The sequence below is a fragment of the Ziziphus jujuba genome, chromosome 8, assembly GCF_031755915.1.
Source record: "Ziziphus jujuba cultivar Dongzao chromosome 8, ASM3175591v1".
Classification (NCBI taxonomy): domain Eukaryota; kingdom Viridiplantae; phylum Streptophyta; class Magnoliopsida; order Rosales; family Rhamnaceae; genus Ziziphus; species Ziziphus jujuba.
Genome location: NC_083386.1, coordinates 23102791 through 23115527, shown reverse-complemented (window position 1 = coordinate 23115527; position 12737 = coordinate 23102791). Strand labels below are relative to the sequence as shown.

At 35.3% G+C, this 12737-nt stretch overlaps 1 protein-coding gene across 1 annotated transcript; it reads left to right on the top strand.

Moving 5' to 3' along the window:
* The first annotated feature begins 242 nt into the window (after positions 1-242).
* Positions 243-1268, top strand: LOC112490976 (YDG domain-containing protein At5g47150). Its single transcript, XM_048470486.2, has one exon. It carries the CDS (start codon positions 243-245, stop codon positions 1266-1268), a length of 1026 nt encoding a protein of 341 aa, XP_048326443.2.
* The last annotated feature ends 11469 nt before the right edge of the window (positions 1269-12737 follow it).

Here is a 12737-nt window from a genome sequence, read left to right as displayed (position 1 = left end):
TGCACATTTTGAATTCATGTTAGCTTCTAAATGATGATATTTCAATTCAAAGAAGAAAGAGATCATGAATTGCATCCAAAATTCAAGCGGCGGAAAGTTGCTACTGTCAGAAACTTTCCCATTGGTTGTGGAACACTTGCGAGCCAAATGCCTACAAGCAAAGGTGAAGATGATGATGGTGATGCTCCTTGTGCTGCCCCTCTGCCCCTCCTGTAAGGGAGAAATTCAATCTTCCATATCCCATGAGGCACAATTTTCCCACACATGCTATTGCCCCTGCAAGTAGTAAATTTAATCTTCTAGATCCAGATAGATTAAAAGATAATAGTAAAGGTGATGTTGTTCCTGTGAGACGCGATTTTCCTACCAATTGTGGAAACTTTGTTTCCCTTTCTTCAAGAAATGTATCTCCAAGCAATTTGGGGATGATAGAGAATCGTAAGCAGTCAAAGGCTTGTTTTAGCTTGGGGGAAGATGATGCTCGAAGAGTAGCTTCTCCATTGGTTATAAAAAAGGAAGTTAAGGACGTAGTTGTTAAGCAGAGATGCGAAATTTCGTATGTTTTGGATGATGAAGCTTTAAAAATGCGTGAGAATGTCATAAATGCATTGAATTTGTTCCAAGATATACAAACTGAGTTCTTGCATGAAATGATACCGAAGTCAAAAAAACAAGGTCAAGCACTTTGTAAGGTAAATTATAAAGTGACAAACGCTCTTCACAATATAGGGAAATGTGTTAATGTAAGTAAGCTATTAGGGCTTGTACCTGGAGTTAATGTCGGCGATCGGTTTCAGTGCAGGGCTGAGCTAAAAGTTATTGGCCTTCATCATGATTTCCATTTTGGTATTGATTATATGGAGATCGATGGAAAAATTTTGGCAACAAGCATTGTGGATGCTCATCGCTATGATAACGTTCTAAAATCTTCTAGAGTGTTGATTTATTCAGGTGAAGGTGGGAATCCTTCAATTACGGGGAAGCCACTCAAAGATCAAAAATTTGTAAAGGGTAACCTTGCATTAAAGAATAGCATGGAAGCTAGAACACCAGTGAGGGTCATTCTTACTAGCAAAATTTCAAAAAAATCTAACGTTGTGGGTACAAGTGGAAAGGAGATTGAGCGTATGATGTACATATATGATGGTTTGTACATTGTGGGTGAATATTGGAAAGAGAGAGGAAGATTTGGTAATCATGTTTATAAATTTAAAATGGTAAGAATCGACGAGCAACCACCATTTGATATGATTAAACAAGCGGTGTAACACCCCCTACCAAAAAATATACATGATTAAACAAGTTTGACTAAATTGACTAAGTTTAACCAAGTTTGACCAAGTGAACAATATATGGGTGCAAGTTGACCTTTTCAATAGCCAATATTTTTGGTTTAACTGAGGTACCATTGTGTAGATCTCGTCGATATGAGTTCATAGACTGGCGGCATGCCAAATTCTGAGTTACGAATAAAAAGTTATGGTTCTGAGAAGTTTTAAGCATAAGTTTTAAATCAGTGTCCAAACCAGTTCTCAGTTTTTATCTGTTAGTGACCCAAGACTTTATATAAGCCTAGGTAAGCATGTCAAATAGGAAACAAAGCCCAAAATACCCATTTCTTCTCCAAAACCCGAGAAATTCTCTTTTCAGACCCGTGGGTCCGAACTGGGTCGTTTTGACCTGTTTACCGTCGAACCGGGTCACCGCCGTTTTGCCTATTTTCGGCCAACCACCACTTACACGTGCTAGCCAACTAGAAACGTCACTTGAAGTCGAGCTCAGCTGTGAAATTTCACGGCAAGAAACGGTCGGACACGCCCAAATCGGGCCGGCGAAGTCCGCGGCGGCCAGCGAGGTGGGTTGCCAGATTTTCTCATTTCTTGGCCATTTCAAGCCAACCCATACACCTTTTCCACTATCTAAGACCCTTCTAAGCTCATTTCCGTGGTTATTTTGTCCAGATTCCTCACCGTTTGAAAGATCCGACAATGGAAAGTTCGGCCGATGCTTCAACAGCGTTTTCCGGCCATAGGAGGAAACTTTGGACCAAGGTGAGCATACTGATGAGTTCTTTGTCTCTTGGGATTTTTGTCAATATAAAGTTTGTGAATTTTGGACGTCGTTTGATAATTTTTCCATTTTTGGATCAATTAGTTAATTTTCGGATAAGTTGGGGACTGTGTTTGAACAAAATTGGTCAAATTAGTTAAAATTGGAGTTGAATTAGTGAAATTGGTATTATTAGGACCCATTAGGTGGTTCAATTTCGAAATATTAGGCTTCGGGTGAAAATCTCCAATTTTGGGTACTTGGTCCTAAGGACACTCAGTATAATTGGACTGTCCGGTATCCAATTTATGCAATTTTGTAGTACTATAAATCATTTTGAGACATTTGAGCTATACAAATGTCTCTGGTTTAGTTGTTTGGAGCCTAGAAATATTTTATTATATTACAAGCACTCGAGTTGAGCCTGGTGGCGATCCTGTAGAGGAGCAGCCGTGAGCATCTATAGTACTGTGAGTGGTTATTAGTTTTAAAAATATTTTGGGTATATAGTATAACATATATATGTGGTTTGACTATTTTACTTATATCTATCGTTTGAATTGAATGTTCATTCTATGGATGCATGAGGATCTGCTTTTACATATATATGTTATCATTTTATATGACTTTTGTCAATATTTTAAACATTTGGCAATTCTAATGAGTTCATGAATGAACTTATGGTAGTTAAATATTTTGGTATTTGAATTGATGTTTTAAATCACTTTGGAAATTAATCGATTTGAGAAGGCATATTGAAAATTATATGATTTTAAGCATGTTCAAATATTTTATAAATTTTTAGATGCTTAAAATCGATTTATGGTGAATATATTTCACTGTGGTATTTTCTTATCTTAGTAAGAAATCATGATTTGAAGTTTTTTTGAGATATTTAGACAAGCGGTTGAACGTGAATATTAAATTATGATTTATGATACAGTAAGATACTGTATTGGTTATTTTAAATTGATGTATCGTATAGTACCAGAGTTTGGTTTCGTATTATATTACAGTGCGCTGGGTTTACCACGGTGCTGTGAGATTGGTTTCATCCAACGGTTATCTATTATTACCATGGACTGTGAGGTAGGGTATATCCGACGGTTTATTATTATTACCACGGTGCCTTGAGGTTGGTATCATCCAACGGTTTATTATTGCCACGGACCGTGAGGTTGGGTACGTCCCGACGGTTAATCGATATTTCCACGACACCTTTCATATATTGAGGGTCGTGAGATGGGTGCCTTCCACGGGTTACAGATTGGTACATCGTTTGGTACATTGTGTACCTTTGAACATGTTGTTGATTTGCAAACATTGTGGTGATTTCTGCATTTTCATATTTATTTGATGGAACTGTATTTATTATATTTTATGCTTAAATATTTATATCTTGATTTGAGACATTTTATAATATTACAATGATTGTCCATTTTATATTTGAGCATCGGTTTTATGATATAGTAAATTGGGATACAAGTTTGGATTTTGTTAAATGATTTTTAAACGGGAAACTTTTCAAACGAATGGAACGAGAGGTCTTGAGAGAAAGATTTTTCAGAAACAAATTATTATTTTTCTATTATACTATGCCACTCACTGAGATTTCTTTATCTCACGTTTTATTGTTTTAAATTCGTTCCCTTAGGCCCAGACAGCTAGTAGCAGTCTACCTCGCTCACAGCTTATCGTTTTGTTCCTTCCACGACAGCAGCCGTATTTATCTTTCCTTTATCTACTATTATCTTCTGAATTTATGTATTACTTATTTGTACTCCTACACTTCGTTGATACTCTTAGAATACTCTGATTTTAGATATGAGACTCAGTAGAGACCATGGTACTTATGCGTGTAGCTATGGCCTGTAGTACAGTAGGCCGGTCGTAGACTTTACTCTGTTGTGGATTTATTTTTTTATTTTTTTATATACATATTGAGGTATCATTGTTATCGCTTGTGTTTGTTGTCCACGTTTTAAGATGAGGTTCCATTGGATATTCTCTAGGGATTGTCCAGTGGGACTTCACTAGGCGGGGCCACCCGGGAGAATCCTAAGAAGGTTTCCGGGACGGATCCTGTCAAGCGGTGTGGAAGGTAGACTGCTATTAACAGTCTGAATCTAGGAGAATGAATTTAAAATAGATAAAACGTGAGACAAGATATTCCAGTAAGTGGCATAATGTAATAGGAAAATAATACTTTATTTTCATAAATTTTTCTCTCAAAACCTCTTGCTTCACTCTTTTGAAAAGTTTTCTGTTTAAAAATCATTTCATAAAATCCAAATTTGAACCTAAATTCAATATAATAAAAATATAATAAAATTGATGTTCAAAGGTATAAAGTGAACGATCATTATAATATTATAAAATATCTTAATCAAGATATAAATATTGAGCATAAAAATATTATAAATACAATTTCACAAAATAATTATGAAAGTGCAGTAATATCCACAATATTGGAAAACCAATAATATACTGAGAACATAGACAATGTACCATACGATATACCAAAATCGTAAACCGTGGGATACACCCATCTCACCATCATTAATGTACGAAAGGTGTCGTGGAAATAGTAAACCATTGGATGTATCCAACTTTACGGTCCGTGGCAATAATAAACTGTCGGGATGAATCCAATCTCACGGCCCGTGGCAATAATAAACTATCTGTATGAACCCAGTCTCATAGCACGTGGCAATAATAAACAGTCAGGATGAACTCAGTCTCACGGCACCATGGCAAATCTTCATGCTATAATATAATACTGATCCAACATCCTGCTACTATATGATACATCAATTGAAAAAAATAAACAATACAGTATCCATAAACAATTTTATGAGACTATACTTTTTCATAACAATACTATGTCATAAATCATAATTTAATATTCGAACTTAACTGCTTATTTAAATATTTCAAAATTTTCAAATCATCATTTCATGCTAAAAATAAAAACACCACAATGAAATATATATCACCATAAAACAATTTTAAGCACATAAAATTATAAAATATTTGAACATGTTTAAAATCTCACAACATTATCATAACAATGAGCATCAACAATGCTTGTTGCCAAAATTTTTCCATCTATCTCAATATGATGAATACCAAAATGGAAATTATGATGAATGAAAAAAATTTTAGCTTTGCCCTACACCAAAACCAGTTACCAACCTCAACTCCAAGTACAAGCCTTAATGGATCATTTAGATAACACATTTCTCTATCTTCTTAAGAGCATTCGTTGTTTTATAATTTACTTTGCTAAATGCCTGACCTTGTGTTTTTGACTTCCAGTATTATTTTGCATGCAAAAACTCAGTTCATATATCTTGGAACAAATTCAATGTGTTTATGACTTTTTTAGTCATCTTTAAAGCTTCATCATCTAAAACATACAAAATTTCACGTATCTACCTAAAACTACCTCCTTAACTTCCTTATTCATAACAAGTGAGGAAAGAGCCACTCATTGAGCATCTTCCCCCAATTGAACACAAGCTTTTGTTTATTTGCTGGTCCAATCCAAATAAAGACAATCCAGATAGAAGCAGAGATCATTTGGATGAAAGACAATTCGAATATAAAGCAGAGACCATCTAGATGAAAGAAAATTGAAATTGAATGCATAAACCACTCCAAGGCAATTTGGATGGGAACAAAAGGCTAAAGTGTGTTAAGCCAAACAAGTTACAATGGCGATAGCGATGAAGATGCTGGACAAGAAAAGTCTCGGTACTTTCAATCTTGACAATGAAAGGAAAAATAAAAAAGTTAAAAAGACATTTACTTTCACTACGCAAAAATTGATATCTAATGACACTCACTTGGCGACGCTACGAAACAAACACGTCTGAAAAAACAAAACCGCGACTCTGAGATTAATGCGTCAGTAAAAATTCAATAAATATACGACGCACTACATACATTGTGCGTCGCCTGTTCTCTCCTCCCTTTTTTTTTAGTTCTTTTAATTAATATAATTTTAATTCAACAACAAATAACCCATAAAAATATTAGAGCAATATAACTGAGATTGTTTTTTTTTTTTTTTTTTGTTATATGTGCAATAGGCGACGCACCAATAAGATTGTGCGTCACCTGTTCTCTCTTTCTTTTTCTTTTTTTTTTAGATCTTTTAATCAATCTAATTTTATTTTAATACTAATAATTAGTAAATATATTAGTGCACCAAAACTGAGCTTTTTTATATATATATATAGTTAACAGACGACACACTCTTCACTTTTTTTTTTTTTGATATTTTAATCAATCTAATTTTATTTCAATAATAAATGACTAGTAAAAATATTAGTGCATCAAAACTTAGCTTTTTTTTGTTTTGTTATATATAGTTAATAGCCAACGCACTATTTAGATTGTGCATCGCCTGTTCTTTCCTCATCTTTTTTTTTTTTTTAGTCTTTCAATAATATAATTTTATTTCAACAAAAAATAACCAGTAAAAATATAAGAGCGCTAAAATTGAGCTTTTTTTTATTTTTATATATAGTTAAATGGTGACGCACTATTTAGATTGTGTGTCGCCTATTCTCTTTTTAAGTTTTTTTAATTCTTTTATTTTTATATAGTTAATAGGCGATGCACTATTTAGAATTTGCATCGTCTGTTATATTCTCACCCTTTTTTTTTTTAGTTCTTTTAATAAATCTAATTTTATTTCAATAACAAATAACCAGTAAAAATATTAAAAAGCCAAAACTGAGGTTTTTTATTTTTTTTATTTTTTTATATAGCTAACACGTGATGCGTCGTTTCGTCCTTTTTTTTTTTAATTTCTTTGTTTAAACATTTAGAAACCCATAAAAAAAAAAAATCAAAATAGGACATAACAAAAATTGAACCTAGACCTCCTACACTCTCAAGATATCACCATACCACCAGGCCAAATCACTTGGATGTACTAATACAACAAAAACTAGCTAATATAGTGTCAAGCGACGCATTATTTAAACAATGCATCGGCAAATAGATGAACAAGCGATGCATTCTTCGACAAATGCGTCGCATGTTCTTTTTTTTTTTTTCAATTTTTTTGTTTAAACATTTTTAAAAAAATAAAATAAAAATAGGGCCATAACAAGAATTGAACCCAAGTCCTCTTACACTTTTAAGAAATCACCATACCACCAGAATAAATGACTTGTATATACTAATACAATAAAAACTGATTAATATAGTGTTAGGCGACGCATTATTTAAAGAATGCGTCGCCAAATAGATGAACAGGCGACGCATTCTTCAACAAATGCGTCGCCTGTTCTTTTTTTTTTTTTTTCAATTTTTTTATTTAAGCATTTAAAAAATAAAATAAAATCAAAATAGGACCATAACAAGAATTGAACCCAGAACCTCCTACACTCTCAAGAAATCAGCACACCACAAGCCAAATAACTTGTATGTACTAATACAACAAAAACTGGTTAATATAGTGTTAGGCGCCGCATTATTTAAAGAATGCATCGCCAAATAGATGAACAGGCGACGCATTCTTCAACAAATGCATTGGATGTTCTTTTTTTTTTTTTTTTCAATTTTTTTGTTTAAACATTTAAAAAAATAAAATCAAAATAGGGCCATAACAAAAATTGAACCCAGTACCTCCTACACTCTCAAGAAACCACCACACCACCAAGCCAAATGACTTGTATGTACTAATACAACAAAAACTGGTTAATATAGTGTTAGACGATGCATTATTTAAAGAATGCATCGCCAAATATATGAACAGGCAATGCATTCTTCAACAAATGCGTCGCTTGTTCTTTTTTTTTTTCAATTTTTTTGTTTAAACATTTAAAAAAAATAAAATCAAAATAGGGTCATAACAAGAATTGAACTCAGGACTTCCTACACTCTCAAGAAATCACCACACCTGTCAGGACCCGTCCAGAATTCCTCCTCCGGAACCCTAGACAGCCCTGATCCCAGGGAAATACCACCGAACCTTCCAACGGAAAATCCGGCAGCACCTCCCCTAAGGGATTTACTTACCACAAATTTACCTGCACTGAAAACACACTTCAAAAATATCCCCTTATTCCTCCCACAAACTACAAATTGGTTCCACAAATTGCAGTACTTAAAAAAATAAATACAGTAATCCAGTGCAAAATAACTACAACAAGAGTGAAAGAAATATTACAACTGCAATAAAAGAATAACAGGGTACAGCACGACCTAAAACAGCGAGGAAGATCAAGTCCGCTCCGAGTGAACACCGACAACCTGGTACCTAGAGGAACGGAATTTAAGAGTGTGAGATGCTAATCATCTCAGTGAGCGACCCTACTACTATACCATATAATATCACAGTAATAAGTATAAATAATAATTATTTGGAAATAATATTTTCTCTCAAAACCCTTACAATTCTCTCAGTTGGAAAGGTTCCCCTTTTAAAACAATTTCACAAAACCCTTTATCCATATTCCCCGAAAACCAAGACATCAATTAAATACCAGAAGCGGTAACAATTATATTTTTAATTCCAATTCAGTTTCCAAACATTTTATTTTTAAAACACAGTTCTGAAAATCATTTGATGCACCCACTATATACCAGTGGCGCCAACAGTACCCAGCGTCCCAAGGTACCGCCAGACAGGAGGTTATAGAAAGAAACCGGCATACGGTCGCGTGGCGTCCCACTGCGCCGCTGCTAACCTGGTGTCCCGGCCAAAGGGGGGTGGCCGCCCTCTCCGATGGCATCCACAGGACACCTCATAATATCAACCGCGCGCTACTCACACCCACCTGCGCGCTAATCACATCACCTGCGCGCTAATCACACCCACCTGCGCGCTAATCACAACCGTGTGCACACTAACCATATCACATATACCATATCACATAATCAGAACACCAGTACGTGCACGGTGCATCTAAAAATTATAAAATCCATAAATTTAAATCATAAAACAAATTTCACATTTTTCATAAACATAGCGGGCATAATCCATCCGCTTGAACCGGGAAATTCTCCACAATTTCCTTATAATTAATACCATAAATCCCATGATTTTCAAATCCACCAACTCCCAAATCCATCAATTCAAATATCCACATTTTTTCCAAGCATAAATAATTTCTCGAAATATCATAATCAAATCCCATAATATTTTATGGGCATATTTCATAAAAATTGAAATCACCAACATAACCAAATATTTTCCTTGAAATATTTGAAAATCGAATCGTGCCCAATTTACCATTAAAACCACACCAATTTCAAAATCCTCAAACCATAAAATAATTCCACATGGCATAAATTGTAGAATTCGTATTTTCTTAAATCCAATAAATTCATAAATAATTCTACAATAAATCCAATAAATATTTGGCACATAGAAAATAAATTCCAAATATTTAATTCACACATAATATATTCATCAATTAAATTCCCCAAAATTAATTTGAAGGTGGGTCACTCACCTGGAGCACGCAATTAACCCATGATCCACTACGGGATCAATTCTACGACTCACCGGTGCTCCTAGAACAAAATTCACAGACAGTCAAATAAATTAATATTTTATTCGGGTAAATAATACCTGGTACCCGGGGGGTCAAAACACAAACGATATCTAGAATTTACGAGTTATATACCGAATCGAAGCTCGAGTGATGCTAATCACAGATCCGGTCTTAATTTTCGATGATCGTACCCGACGGGGTTTGAATTTCGTCGGGAAGCTTTTCGGGTTTCGGCTCCGCAATTCTCCCAAACCGTCGCGAATTGGCGGAAACGGAAGTCGGATTTGGGTTCAGGAGGTCGAACACTGCGGACTGGAGCTGGCCGGAATTTTTGAGGTACTCGCCGGAACAGTAATTTCCGGCGGGCTGCCACGTCACCGGCAACCGTCGCCGGAACAGTAATTTCCGACGGTGGCCGTTTGCTGTGAAATTTTGCAGATTTGTAGATCGTGAGGAGAGCAATCCAATGGGACCGACGGTGAGCAAAACGGAGGTCGGACGGCGGAGAAATCACCGTTTGAAGATTTTCGACCCCTCGCCGGAAAACGCTCCGATCCCGGCGCGTCGGTGGTCCGATGGCCGTGATTTTTGGTGGGTAGGCCGGACATGAGGAGAGGATGCTGGGTGTATGGCGCGTGTACTGTATACCGGCCGGAATAGTGCCGATTCGCGGTGGCCGGCGGTGGAGGGGAAAAATCGCCGCCAAACTTCGGACGTCCGATCCGGGCGCGTCCGGCGGCCGTTCGCCGTGAAATTTGGAGGTTTTGCCGGAAATGAGGTGGGCAAGCTTTCTGTCCGGCGCGTGTACAGTAACTCGGCCGGAACAGTGGAAAAATCCGGTGGCCGGCGGTGGCTCTCTCTCTCTCTTTCTCTCTCCTCTCTCTCTTTCTCTCTCTTCTCTCTCTTTCTCTCTCTTCCCCGAGTGTTTTAACAAATAAAACCCCTGCGTGACACTATTCATGCCACGTGGACCAATCAGAAACTGACACGTGGCGTTTCACTGTTCACGACCCAAAAACATTAAAATAATACGGTATCCGGTAAACTTCAAACGTCCATAACTTTTTAACCACAAGTCCGATTTAAGCGTGCCGCTAGTCTATGAACTCGTATCGACGAGTACTTTACAACCATACAAGAGTCAACTCACAATTACATCACAAGAAAAAGTCAACTCCCGGCACCTTTTAGACAGTTTACACTTCAACTTGTTTTGCCCATAACTTTCAAACCGTAGCTCCGTTTTCGACGTGCTACTAGTCTACGAACTCAGGGCGTCATGCACTTCGCCACGGTACCCTAGTCAACTCAAAATTCTCACCGAGTCAAAAAGTCAACTTTTGACCCCCTTCGGTCAACGGTCAACGGTCAACCTCGGTCAACCTGCACGGATTCCGGTGCGATTTGGGACGGGGTGTTACAACACCACCAGGCCAAATGTCTTGTATGTATTAATACAACAAAACTAGCTAATATAGTGTTAGGCGACGCATTATTTAAATAATGCATCGCCAAATAGATGAACAGGCAACGCATTCTTCGACAAATGTGTCGCTTTTTTTTTTTTAATTTTTTGTTTAAATATTTAAAAAAAAATAAAATCAAAATAGGATCATAACAAGAACTGAAGCTAGGACCTCCAATACTCTCAAGAAATCACCACACCACCAGACCAAATCACTTGGATGTAATAATACAACAAGAACTAGCTAATATAGTTTTAGGCGACGCAGTCTTTTAAGAAAGAGTCGCTAAATAGACTAAAAGGTAACGCATTTGTAAATAATTGCGTCGCCGTTTCACCCAACCAATTTTTAACTCTTTTTTCAATTTGAAAGTTATTTTTAGTAATTTTTTAGTTTTGCAAATATGCTTTTTTTTTTAATTTGTAGATGACCAATTAAAAACTTATTTAAAGATTATAAAGAAAAAAAAAACAATTTAATAGACTTTCAATTTTTAAAAACAAGTAAACTATCAATGACCACAAACACATGAACGTTAAGCTTATTTAAAATACTTATCTAGATAAATTGGTCAATAAATGCTTGTTGAATTAGAATTCTATATTCGGTACCCTATCTCAAATTAGGTCTTGAGATATTTTGTTCCTTGTCTATACACATATATGTATAACTGAGAAGAGCATTGACAAAATTATTTTCTATTTTTAGATCAATGGAATTTATGTTCATTGGATTGCTACATGAATATATTTGTAGATGAACAATTAAAAAATTATTTAAAGATTATAAAGAAAATATAAAAAAATGAAACAGGCGACTCTTTTTTACCATAATACATCGCTTGATCCCAAAATTTAAGAACAGAGACCCTTTTTGAAGAGAATGCATCGTCTGTTCTCTCAATTAAATAAAACCAAAAATTTTTAAAGACATGCAAATTTTATAAAGAATAAAGATGTACTTGAAAAACAGAAAAATAAACAGCAATTTTCGATATTTTGCTTCGCATTTTTAAAAAATATTTTCAGTTTTTATTTGTAGATGAAAAATAAAAAAATTAATCAAAGAAAAAAAAATGCAATTGGAAGAAAAGGTGCGTTCTTGCCATTTTTTGAACATGATTGGCATGTTTTAAAATTTTTACGTGCTCCTTTGGATCCATTTTTTTCTTTTTTAAAACTACATCAAGTACACTACCTAATCGATATTAGATTTAGAAGCAATCTAAGAGAGACTTGAAGAGTGAGATATTTCGGGTTTCATTTTTCATTTGTCTACATTGTCGTCGGTCGAGAAGCTGGATTTGTCTGTGTCACTCTCGTGATTTTTTGGTTTTCTTCTTTCTTTGTCTCCATCGTTTAGGTGAGTTTTTTTTTTTTTCTTAACATGAGGTGGGTTGTTTTTTTTTTTTTTTTTTCATTTTAACTGCTGATTAGGTTCGTTGGATTTTATTAATCTTGCTTTTGTAGAAATTATGTTTGTGATATTGCTTGACATTGTTTTTGCTAAGTTCAACAAGTATTTTATGTTGAAGATCAACTTGATTCAAGATGGTCTATTATTTTAACTTCATCACAACATCGTACTTTTGTTGAAGAAGATGTTCTTGGAGATACAAAGATGGCTCACAATCCATTTGTCATATAGTTGCCAAGTATCGATGAAAATGATAATGAGGATGAATGTGAGAGTGACTATGTTTGTA